The following is a 13,584-nucleotide window of genomic DNA, read 5'->3' as shown; positions in this document are numbered from 1 at the left end:
ACATGGATGAACCTTGAAAGCATTGTGCTAAGTGAAAGAAACCAGACACAAAAGACCACATATTGTATGATTCCATTAATATGAAATGATCAGAATAGGCAAATCTATAGAAACAGAAAGGAGATTCGTTGTTGCCAGGGCCTTGAGGAAGGAGGAAATGTGTAGTCACTGTTAATAGACATACGGTTTCTACTGGGGGTGATGAAAATATTCTGAAATTAGCTAGTGTGATGGTTACACAACTATGGATATACTAAAAACCAATGAAGTATATATTCTAAAGGGTGAATTTTAAGGTAAGTGAATTATATATCGCAATTTTAAAAACTACGTGAGAAAGAAAAAGGAAATAAATGACTACATTACTGTCAGATAAAGTAGACACAATTTTTCATAGCTTTATTTGTAAGTCAAAAACTGGAAGCAGTCAAAAATGTCTCACTATGTGAATGGTCAACCAACAGTGGTTACATCCATACCATGAAATAATACTGAGCAATGAAAAAGGAATGAACTATTGATACACTCATGCATATATTGTACTGATATCAATTTCCTGGGTTTGATACTGTACTGTATAGTTCAATAAGATGTAAATGTTGGGGGCAGCTGAGTGACGAGAACCCAGAACCTCTCTGTAGTATTTTTGCAACTTCCTGTGACTCTGTAATAATTTCAAAATAAAAAATAAAACAAAAAATTTTGTAAACAGTTGTTTAGAAATTTCCTCACAGATGTTGATAGACAATGCCACTTCTAATCTATTATTTGAAGGTAGAACAAGAAAAAAAAATAATACAAAATCCAAGTTATCACAAGAATTACTGGTAAGAAAAAGGTTATATCAAGCTTGATGTTTAATTTTATTTAAACTTATATCAACATGAATAAGTGTATGTTCTTTGTATCTTTTAAATTAAGTCCTCAGTTTTCTTAAATGGAGTATAAGTTGGTTATTTTATAGATTGAGTTACTGAAATTAAAACTGTCAACACAAGGTGGCACTAAATAAAAGTAAGAAAAAAACTTGGTTGTTTTAAATTGAGAGCTTTGCTACATATGGTTAAGACAAAACCGAACAAAACATTTTATCAAGTGAATCGTTGTTTAACTGTGCAGCTAATGAAGTTCCAAATTTACATGAAAGCTGAATTGTGTTCAGCTTCAATAATTTAGTTTTAATAACTGGTTCTATCTTCACTAATTGAAACATTTAAGCTTTACTGCATTCCCTAATCATGACTTAAATTTTGAAAGAGGTACACAAGAAAAGAACTATCATGAAATCAAGTTAGAAATAACCAATAGTAAAATGTTAGCATTCTCTATTGTTTACAGTTTTCCAAACTAACTAACAGCTTTGAAAAACTGAGATTACACCACATGAAACAAAATAAATTTCGACGAAAAGACGTATCACACCTCAAAGGAGAAATACCCTTTGAACTGAGCAATTTGAACCAGAAATTAGAGGTGAGCTATATTTTTTTAGTTTCTCGCTGTATATTAAGATTGGTTTGTTGTTGCTGTTGAGGGCTATTTGTCTCTAGTATACACAATGGCATGTACCGCTGTGGTAACAAACAGCATTAGAAATCAACTTCTCATTGAATGTATTTTCTTAGTGCACCTTCCCTTCAGGCACTTAGTGAATTAAAACATCACTTTGATTTATACATCTTTTATATATATCAGCATTTTTGGAGAGCAAAAAAAAAAAAAAGTTCAAAGAAACCGCAGATGTTGAGTGAAATTGAAGGACATCCCTGGGGCCACTTAAAGTGTGTGTCTAGTAAATCTTCTAATGGCTATTTAACTGTTAGGTACTTAAATCCCGATGAAGCCTCATAACAGTTTTCAGAACAGAGCTTGAAGTTTCAGGATCTTTTCTTTAAAGGGGTAGTGCCACTCCAATATAAGCTGCCCCATGTCACCGAGAACTTCTAAAATCTCAGTCCCTAAAAAGGTTTACTATGTCGTAGGTACACATTTTAATCCCGTTAACTTTCCAGCCTTGGAAAAAATAAACCAGCTATTTTTCTTCCCTGTGCCCTTGAGCATTCCTGCTACTAGTTACATAACAGCAAATAGGTTCTACTGTGAATTCCTGTTCTCTAACCTTAGCTAAATTCCCAGTGCTGCTCAATCATTGTTTTTTAATTGACCTCAAATTGACCCCATCATGTTATCCCTCTCAGTTTTGTTTTTTTTTTTCACTGTCCTCAAGCCCTAAACACCAGCTGCTCTCCACTGCCAACCAATGATTTCAGTTTCTTCTACTTTGTTAATAGGTAATGGTTCTGTACTTCCCAGTCACCCAGGTAGAACCCTCTTAGGAATCTTTGATCTGTTCCTTTCTCTTATTCCTCATATTCCAGCCCAGATTTGCCCCTTTACTTTGTCTAATGCCTCTTATCTCTGTCTTCCTCCTACCTAATTATGATTGCCCTGTTTCATACTTCTTCATCTTTATAATCTGACTCTTCAATTAACAGTCTTTCTCAAAATTTTCCTCCAAAATATTTTTAAGAGCAGAAAAAAAAAAATCTGGAATCACAGCCCTAAAATCAGCCTATTGCAAGAACTTTGTTGGAAGACTTTGGTTTTAGTTTTTAAATTCCTGCAAATTTTATATTGTACTGAAATATGAACTTACGTTTTTTAAATGCAAAATTCCAACCCTAAGTAAGGTTGACCCTCTAGGAAAATGCACTGTATATAACTCCCTGGCTCTGGCAATGATATACATAGACTGTCTTCTGAAATATTCTGGTCTCACAGAAGATGCCCAAAGATTACGATACATGGGCTTTCACTGAAAATGCAGTTGTCACTGATTCTCCATTTGATTGACTTCTCATGGGGTTTAGTGGGAGAACTACATTCATATAAATTGTCAAACAAAGAAAAAGCCTTAAATTAAGTACTTAGTGTGTGCACATTTTACATTTAGGGAGCTAAATATTTACATAAAATGTATCTCATGAAATCATAGTGGAAATTAGTAGCAAAATACGACTTGATATGTTTGTATTTATACAAAAATTTTTAAGCACACTATATAGATACAGTTTAATCGTACTATTGCAGAAATGCTTCAGGTACCTGCTTTTGCTGAGAGGCATCTGAAAAATTAACGTGTAGGAGATGGGCTGTTCCAGTTTTAGTCTCCATCTAAGCATGTTTCTCCTTTGGGACAAACATTTATACACTGGTACAGTGATCGAGCAATGGGAAGCAGCTTGCTATAGTGGAAGAACATGACAGTTTACAACTTAAAATAGGGCCTGACTCGTTTGTTTGCCCTGTGACCTTTGGGCAAGCTGTTAACCTCACAGAGATTACATTTTTCAGCAATAAAAGGTGGCTAAAAATATAAGTGACATTGTGGTTATGGAAGAAAAAATATATGTGTGTGTATGTGTGTTTAGATGCACACGGAAGCATTTAGGGAAAAAGTACATGAGGTCTGGAAGTTGCCTTAAAATACTCCAGCAAGAAAGGGTGGAGAGGTGGATGAAATATAGATGGGCTGAGTCGACAGTAGTTAAGCTGGGTGAAGGGTACATGGGAGTTTGTTTTACTCTCTACTTTCATGTATGAAAATTTTCATAATAAAAACTGAAAACTATCTCACAAGTGGAGGATTGTAATCAGTGATCACTAAAGAAATGTTCGTTCTACCTCTCAAGATTTAGTGGCGGGATTAAGAAATACATATAATGATATAGCTTTTGCTAGAAACTCTGATTTCAATGGCTCTGATCCACTCTCAACCTTAAAGGCCCAGAAAGGTTTCCAGTCGTGGAGAACTTACTCTGGAGGTTTAGGCAAGTGTACAGACCCTCTGGAATTGAACCTGGGCTGACACCTCCAGTCTCCACAAAATCCTTTTGCAGCTCGCTCAGTCTCTGCATGGCCCCAGAGCTGCTGGATGTATTGTGCTTGAAACCAATACAGCTGATCTCGAGACCAATACATCTGTAAGACCAAGGAAGCCAGGACAGTTATAAGCACCAGCTGATATGTTGGTGACATACATTTTTAGCCTGGTTTGGCCTCATTTGTGGCCTCATTTCTACTTGTAGAATTTGTAAGGAAGTGAGGCTGGTGTTCCTGCCTCCTCCTGAAGCATGCTGGGAAATATTTATTTGAAGATTGAGGTTGTTGGGTGTTAAGTATTAGCATTACTGAAAGAGATGAGCTGTTCAAGCTAGCCTTGCCCACATTTTGACTTCTGACTCCAAAAACTCCTATCTAAATTAAACGGCAATTTTTAAATCTGCCTGGTATTGATTTGAAATGTTGCCTATTTCTCATTAGAGCCTAGTTTTGTAAATGTGTCACTGTTACTGAAGTGTTTTCATGTACTTCATTTCAAATTGTCAAATGTCAGAATCGAAGTCAATAACTTTAAGTGAACTGTCTCCATTTATCTTAATAAATATAGTCTATTTATCAGGGTATTATTATATATTTAAAACAGGGACTATCTATTTTTCTTCAACTTTATTACCACCACTCAATTGCAGGTCACCTTTAATTACTATAAAAGCCTTCTAATTTATAGCCTTCCTTCACTGATTATTTTGGGACTTGTGAATTTATGAAATAAAGATTTCCTCAAATGTTCCTTAAAATCACATCTCTATAGAAAATATGAAATGCCATATTTTGATTTGAAGCAAGACGTAGCTTTCATTCTTTACATTAGTATATTTATTTTCCAGCATAGCCAATCCAGTCATTTCAGCCATCTTCGAATCACCACCCATCTCTCTGGCCAAATGAACTCTCTTTCCAATTGACGTATTGTTGGACATGGCTGAGTTAGTCGTGCCATCATCTGCATGGCTTTTATGTGGCACTGTTACTATACTAATACTGTAAAATTATTTGTTTACATGTACATTTCCCTACTTTATTATGTAGTCCTTGATTTTTTCTTTCAAAAATTTCTTTTAATCATGTAATATTTCCAAATTCTCCTCTCTCCACAGTACCTGCTGGACACTGGGTGCTTAACACTACTGAATTAATGATTGGAAACATCAATACATTCGTGCCATGTATCTACATGGACTTAGTAGCTATAGAGCTTGTTTCCAACCATGTTGTTTTCTTTGCAAAACTGAATGAGAAATGTTTACATTTTTGGAAATATTAATTCCATGCTTTTGTTTTTACATTCATCGAGTGTAAGTGGTGCCTGGCACTTTTTCAGGCACTGTGTGCAATACAAAAGTAATGAAATACATAGTGCTTACCCTTAAGTTGCTTACAGCCTACACAGAAAGATAAGACATAATGGCCAGCCTTAGGCAACATCAAGAAGAAGTGTGGTTTTTTGGGGGATTCCCAAAGCCACATCATTTCCTCTTGTAAATCTGTGAACAGATAACCACGATCCATGAAGATACTACTTGAGCAAAACCATGAAGAACTGAGCATGCTGGATCAAGTAATTCTATCACTTCGTCCCCACCTTAGCACAGCTGGTGCTACCTAAAGGAGGCCTGAGGTGGTTGTTCTGTCTCAAGAATGGGTTGATCTTGGGTTCACCTGGGACAGTAGCTTTGAAAGCCACAGGGGACGAAGTCATTAAATCAGTCCAAGCCCCATCCCCTCAAAAACAAGGGAACAGGTTTGGTGACTGAGTGTAGAGAATGGAAGAAGGGAATAAAACTTCTGGTGTTGTCAGCTCAGGAGATAGACAGGAAGTACTGGTTGATGCAAAAAGTTGTTTGAAACTCCATTTTTAGTAATCAGTATTTGTTATAAGAAAAAATTTTACATTTTTTACAAAGAAAACCCTTATTTTTTTTTTAAATGTGGATTAAATTCCATACTTTCCTAGCAAAAATTCAAAAGTATATCTGTTTGTAAATCCAAGATGAGTGATTTGATACTTTTTTGTTTTCCTAATGGGGAAAGAATGGATTTAATTTTTTTTTCTCAGAAGAAAGATATACAGATGAAAGAAGCTGTATTTATTGTGCTTTAAAATGGATAATTTTTTCAATTTATATTTCTCTCTCCACTTTTTTTAAAGGAATTTAGAGCAAAGTCAAGAGAATGGGACAAGCAGGAGATTCTATATCAGACTCATCTGGTTTCTTTAGATGCTCAACAAAAATTATTATCTGAGAAATGTAATCAATTTCAGGTACATTATCTAATACTATCCTCTAAATTAGAATAAATTAGAAATTAAATACTATTACTCTCTTTACCATTCAGCACGTAATCTTTCTACAGATAGAAATGTCAACTAATGCAAAATAACCAGAATAGGTCCAACACTGGGGAGAGGTACAAGTGCATGAAATATCTGTAATGGTGACTTTAGTCTATATGTCTCAGAAGATGATGCTGTCAAAAGTGTCCATTCTTATTATGTCATTAAATAACATGTTTTTGCATGCCTGTGGGCAAGCCACTTAGAAAGTCTCAGATTGCTTGGTCCCTGCCCTCTAGAACCTTAGAGTCTAGACACAAAGATAATACATGTACAGGTTTACAGCTAATTAATGACACAGGTGATTAATGACACGTGAATGGAAAGGATCCAAATTGTTTTAGAGGTTGAATGAGTAAGAGAAAAATTTGGACTGAGATAGGAAACATCCTCCAGCAGGGGTGGGACTAGGCCTGGCCCTTGAAGAATGGATATATTTTAAGATGAGAGAATGTATTCCAGGTGGTGGAAATAAAATAAGCAAAGTCACTGAGGCAAGAGAGCAAAAGGCAAATTCAGAGAATGGAAAGTGGGCCAATTGACTGGAAGTGCATGTGGGAGGTGGGGAGGGGCAGTAGGCTGGAGGGAAGGCTGGTGAGTTGGACATAGATTATAATAAGCCTTAAAGGCTTACCTAAGGAATTTGGAATTTTTATTAAAAGCTGGTAAGAAACTTTTTTGTTTGTTTGATACATACTTATTTTTCATGCTTTCTTTAAGTTACTTAAAATTTTTGTTATACATGTTATATAATCTGATGTAAAATCGATAACCTCATGCTCTACTCCATTCTTATCCATTATATAAACACTGTTAACACTTAGGAGTTTATCTTCACATATTTTTTCTGTTGTTTGTACAAATATGTAAATACATGTTTGTATGGAAATTGTATGTTTTTCTTTTTAAAATTTTGCTTTTTTACTTAATAAGCCATGGATAGCCTTTTGAGTCACTACTTAATCATAATATTTCAAAGTCTATAGTATATCTATATAATGTATACCATGGTATGTATATATATTTCAAAGTATATTATTTATATATATATCATATATACCATAGTGTATAGTAGATGTCACATAATTCTTTCAATCATTCCCTTATTAATGAACACTCAGATTGTTTCCAGTTTTCTGCTATTACAATAGTGTAACAAATATCCTTATATATACATCTTTAAATACTAATACTTTCCTTTTGTTAAATAAAAATCCTAGAAATGATTATTGAGCCAAAAGATATGTTCATTCAAAATAAATATTAGCAGATTACTTTCTAAAAAAATGATAGTAATTTACAATTCATGAATAAGCCACAAGACCATCCCTACTCTCACCTGTATGGAAGATCAGTCTATTGATTTTCACCAACTTTATGGCCTGATAGTAACCTTGGCTTGATTTGCTTTATGCTTCTCTGACTACTTATAAGGTTGAGCATCTCTTCATGTGTTTTTTACTTTATCACTTCCTCTTCTGTGAATTGCCTGTGCATAAACTTTGCTCACTTTTCTTTTGTGTTGTCTTTTTCTTATTGATGTGTAAAAGATTTTGTACATCAGAAATTACCCTTGTTATATGTATTGACAAGTTTTTTCTACAATCCAGGTTTATTTTTGATTTTATTTTGTTTATTTTTGGTCATAGAGATGTTTTCAGCTATTATATAATTAAATCCATGCTTTTTTCCCCCCTTTTTTATGTTTTCTATATTTTACTTTTTGTTGAATAAGAATTCCCTACCCAAATACGGGGATATGTGTATAAAAACAGATGATTGAACTTGGTGTACCCCCCGAAAAATAATAAATAAATAAATAAAATTTAAAAAAAAAGAATTCCCTACCCAGAGCCCTCTCTACTCTACTCTGCATCTTTGCTCTGAGGTTATACAAATGTATTTTCTCTCTATGCCATGGAAATTGAGGTTTTAGAATAAACACAAGGCTGAATGATGAAGGACAAATCTTCATTATCTAATAATGTAGTTAAAGATGTTTTTCCTAATTCTTTTCTATCATTCTTGAACTTTATTTACGCTTAAATATGATATTCCCCACTTAACTGGACACAATTTTCGTATTTCTCAGAAACAGGCACAAAGTTACCAAACTCAACTAAATGGTAAAAAACAGGGCATAGAAGACAGTAGCTCTGAAATGCCTCAGTTGATATGCGAACCAGATGCCAGTTGTGAAACCAATGAAAGAGATGAGTTCATTATTGAAAAATTAAAATCAGCTGTGAGTGAAATAGCATTAAGCAGGAATAAGTTACAAGATGAAAATCAGAAGCTCTTACAAGAACTGAAAATGTACCAAAGACAGTGCCAGGTAAAGATTTATTTATTTTTCAACTGATACAGCCCATGAGTTGTATAAATGATTCAACAGGTATATGATTAGAAAGCTAATTTTTTATTACGTGTAAATTCAGCTCATATTTCCTCTTAAGAAGTAATTCTTGCTTGAGGAGAAAATTCAGCAATCCCGTGGTACTTTACCCAGTGGGTGCACTTGGGTTCTGCAGTGATGTGATAATAAATATTACCAGTGCCGTAGAAGAGTGGTCTATCACAGACCTCTGTTCCTAACATCCATGGCCCTCTACCCACACCACTCCCTCTGTCCCCACTGTTCATTCTCTCTGACCCTATGCCTCTTTGACTCTCAGGAATCCTGGGCTGGAGACCTGGGAAATCATTAAGGGTTTGACAATCTAATCACCTCAGTGAGAGGCACTCCCTGTGATTTATCACTGCTTAACCTTATCATAATTGTTTACCAAATAGAGGTTTGTTTGTTTTTTTTAGGTAACTCCACATTGGTAGATGTGATAGATGATTTTTTCCAAGGGTTAATTTTTTTCTGAACTCAAAAATCTTTCTTTGTCTCTCTCGGAACCGCTAAGAAGGTTATGCAGCATTCATCAAAATTGGTCATTGCCAGTTTCTTGACTAAATATGTGTTTCTTATTCCTGGCTATCCCCGCTACTTCAGACATTCGTGGTGTTCTCTCCCATTCTTGGTCTTATCTCCCACCGGCAAACATTCACCCGCTGTCTACGTATTCCTCTGTGTCCGCTGGCCCATTTCTTAGTCCCACTTTATTCCCTCTTCAGGCTGAGGTCACCTGTCCAGGTCACTGCCTGAGCCGACTGCCACTTCTCTAAGATATGCCGCCTCAGGTTCTGCTTCCCAGGGTCATTTCTTAGTGTGGGGCCCGACTTCTCCTTCCCTCCTGCTGCCACATTGTATGTGGGATTACATGTGGGATCCATCTTTTCACTTCTTTCTCTGCCAGCATCTGTCTCCTGTGTTCCCCTTTCCCCGAGCTGACAAGAGGACAGAACACAGGCTCCCAGCTGCTCCTATCCTGATGCGTTTCTAAGAGAAATACAGCTCCCCATCCCAAACTCCAGCCTTGTTTGGAGAGGGGATGTTATTCTAATACAAATGAGAAAGCAGATGTAAACAAACCAAGCTAAACCACAAACACTAAACACTGAGAAATTCATACATTTTCTAGAAACAGAAAAGGTATCGACGGTGTTTTTTCTGGCTTCAGTAGAATGTTAATGAGATGAGCCCTTCCTCTTCTGCTCTAGAGCTTGTCCAGGTGGTTTGTAGTGATGAGCTCTCCAGTCCTGGTGGAGCTGGGTTGGCATGACTGCTGGTTCTGAGGGGCTCCCCTTCCTCGCAGAGGCTGCTTCCCCTTCATCTGCCTTGACAGGGGCCCCTGGTCACGCCTCTGGCCCTGATTTAAAGGCAACTTAAATTTACATTTTGCAGCTGTCTTTGTACTGCTGGAGCCTGCACCAGGATCACAATCAGTAAATAAGGAGATTGTTTTTCTCTGTATTTCCTGACTATTCTCCCCTGGGTTTCAGGTTATCCTGCACAGACTGAGGAATTCTCTTTGTCCCTTCTTGAGGTCTATTTGGCTCTGGTCCCTGGGAATCTATTTTCTGCTCAGACCTATTTTGTTCTATTCCCTTGGGTTTGCCTGAAACAAATTTCATCAGTAAGTCTAGTTCTGAAGCCTGGTTCTACGCTTCAGCGAGGTCCTGACTCTTTCACAAACATCAGTTCCTCTTAATCTCCCCCAAGTGAGTTCTGTTTGGACTTGTTACAGCCCAAGAACATCCTCTTTATAGACTGAGGTTCAGCTTTTCGTTCTTGGCTTACTTGTGGAATAGAAACCACTATTCTTGTCCTGTATTCTAGAAAGAGCCTCTGTTTCCCTTCCATGGCAGCAGGACTGACTTTCTCTGTAATGCTTTCCTTGACTTTCGTATTTTATACTTTTCCAGGAAGTACGTTGGAGAATCTTGTTAAAAGAAAGAATGTTGCGAATAGAGGGAAAGTGTACATTGAGAAACTAAGTTAACATTCCCAGTTCAGATTACACTCCCTACCCTCCTTCCAAGTAAACGCTGGTCAGCATGTGCTTCTCACCCCCCTGTTACACTGCTGCACTCCGATTGACAAGAGGCAAGAAAGTGCAGCCTGAGAGCGGCTGGAAGAGGACTCAAACCACCTGATGGCCATGGCCACCCTATCCTTTAGCAATGTCGAAATATTGACTTACCTTTCCGACCCAAGTCCAGCAGGATACGACTCATCCCTCACCCAAGATCTCTACAAACTTCTGGGGGCTTACCTGCACTCCTGAGAAGGCTCTGTAGCTTGTCTGGGCTAAGGAAGGTTCATGTTACCCACCTTGACTTTTCCTTATACATATATATTAAGGTACTTAATAATTTATTAATGTTCCTGAAGATATACTAACAAATTAAAAACCCAGCTATTTGTGGAAGTCAATATAATTGTAAAATATTTTTATTGATATATATACTAAAGGTTATAAAAGTAACTATATTAATTGCCTAATTGTTCTGACTCCCCTTTAAATCAGTGATTCTCTACTGGGGTGGTTTTGGTAATCCTTGGCAATGCCTGGATACGTTTTTGGTTGTCACTGCAGAGGAGAGAGGTATTATTGGGCATTTAGTGGGTAGAGTCAGGAATGCTGCTAAACATCTCACCATGCACAAGACAATCCCCACAATAAAGAATTGTCCAGACCAGAATGTAGATGGCGCTGAGGCTGAGAACCCTTTGCTTTAAATTTTGAAATGTTTTTCTCGTGTTCTTCATCAGTAATTCTCTCACTCAACTTGTGATCATTTCTAGAGTTAATAAGTTTTGATGCAACTATTATTTACTTATTTCTAATCCACAAATTTCTATAAGAAAGTTTACTAAAGTTATTTTTACAAATTTTTGTTCAGTTCAAAATTAATTTACTTATCCTTGAATCTAGGAGCATTAGTAAATTTAAACTAAGAATCTCCATATTATACATCACAAAGAATTCACTTATAAAAAAACAAATCAAATTATTTTGGAGTGTGTTTCACCCACACACAAAAAATATGTTATTTTTCTAATGAAAAGGTTTTTGAGAAGTAATTTGCTTCAAAAACTTCAAAGTGTTTAAACGCTAAGATTTCTGCTTCCAGGAAAACACTAATTAATTTTGATGCATCTGGAAAAAAATGCTGAAAATAATGCTTTAGTTTGGCCTTTTGACATTTTATTTCCAAATTTTACTTATGTTTCATTCTTTTGCTTTAGAATAAGTATCAGTTATTTACTGTTTGATAGCTGATTTGAGGGTTTAAAATCACTGCTTCTCTCAAACCATTAGGCAGATTTCTAACTCAACAGATGGGCCTCAAACTTGTTTTACAAAATTTATATTTTACCAAATGGGAATAATTAGAGGTGAATAATCACTGTAAGCAGTGCATGGACTTAGAAAGAAGTTTCTCTTCCTTTTTGCAAAGCTGTCATATGATGGTGTTCCACATCTTGCCCATGAATTTAAAGAAGACAACCGTTTCAATTTGAATTACTGTCAATTACTGTATATAAAATTTTCTTTAGTTTACAACACACTTTAATGCCGGCTGCATCTGAATTTTCACATGAATCACATCTTCTCACTTGTCTTTCTACAACCTTGAAATGTGTCAGCATACATATTAATTCCATTGCATGTATTTATTTACTGTGCTTCATTACACTCACATTTTGAAAGTGTGCAATATTTCCCATTGGCAGTTAGTGACAGAAACAGATTGTTCTGCATTTTTTCTAATATCTATACCCCCAAAACTTTACCTTTTTTTTTGCTTGTTGATGTGTCATTAAGATACTAGAGCAGCACTGTCCAATAGAAATATAATGCAAGTCACAAATATAATTTAAACTTTCATAATAGCCACATTAAAAGAAGTAACAAGAAATGGGTGAAATGAATATATAATAGTAATATATTTTATTCAACACAACATATATCCAAAATGTTATCATTTTAACATACAATCAATATAAAAAATTATTAGAGATATTTTACATCTCTTTTCATACTGTCTTCAAAATCTGGTGTGTATGTTACGCTTACAACACATCTCAATTTGGATAAGTATTCACCAAAATACCTGATCTGTATTTAGATTTTATAAAATTTACAGTTAAAAAAGTAGACTTACATACCCAAATTGTTCCAAACAAACTTGAAAGTGTTTCCAATAACTGAGTCAAGTATCAAAGAGTCATTTTCTTGAATATTTGCATTCACATTGACAAAGAATTGATTTGACTTTTATACAAAAGCATGCTAATTTTTAAACTACATCTAAGTTAAATCACCAATTCTTGTGTCAACTCAGTATTAGTAACATTGAATTCAAAGGGATATTACATAAGTCAAAAAACAACTCAATTTATCAATATCAATAAAGCTTCTTTTCTTGTACTTTATAGTCCATTTACATAATGCTGTCAATTATAATTAAAAACTTTCACATATTCCTTCATGTTAGAAAAATGTGTCAAATCATTGTTATTGTAAAGGTTTCAGTTTTAACATAAATTCTTCTACCTGTGTAGCTAGATCACAAATAAGCTTTTTTTTCCCACTTAATGATATCTCCAAATGTCACTCTTTTAGGTATTATTTTCTAATGACTGTGCACAAATAGATTCCATTATTATCACATTTTACAGAATTTCTGTTAACTCCAGCTCATGGTGACACTACCTTTCATTGGCCTGGAGTTAGACCCCTTTGATGACCCCCCCCCCTTCCTCAAGTGAAGGCAGACCCCCTCTTCTACATGCAGCTTCATGTTACATTGCTCCCTGGTAGCAAATTTGCAAAGCAGGGAGTCCAGAGAGTGCCTTCTTCGATTGGATAAAGTAATGGATAACATTCACATCAAGTTAATTTGTCTTTTTATTGGCTAATCTATTGTTTCACATTTCTTTTATTTTG

The 13,584-nt window shown here is 35.5% G+C and overlaps 1 protein-coding gene across 1 annotated transcript in view; it reads left to right on the top strand.

Annotated features, from left to right (window-relative positions):
- DEUP1 (deuterosome assembly protein 1) overlaps positions 1 to 13,584 on the top strand; it is a 108,393-nt gene that overhangs the window by 39,276 nt on the left and 55,533 nt on the right. The window contains exons 5-7 of the mRNA XM_057749307.1: positions 1,339 to 1,473; positions 6,053 to 6,166; positions 8,331 to 8,573. Of these exons, the coding sequence (XP_057605290.1) occupies positions 1,339 to 1,473; positions 6,053 to 6,166; positions 8,331 to 8,573 (492 nt within the window). The remainder of the gene's footprint in view (positions 1 to 1,338; positions 1,474 to 6,052; positions 6,167 to 8,330; positions 8,574 to 13,584) is intronic.

The sequence above is a fragment of the Hippopotamus amphibius genome, chromosome 9 (genome assembly GCF_030028045.1).
Source record: "Hippopotamus amphibius kiboko isolate mHipAmp2 chromosome 9, mHipAmp2.hap2, whole genome shotgun sequence".
Taxonomy (NCBI): Eukaryota; Metazoa; Chordata; class Mammalia; order Artiodactyla; family Hippopotamidae; genus Hippopotamus; species Hippopotamus amphibius.
This window is presented reverse-complemented; position numbering and strand designations above follow the sequence as displayed.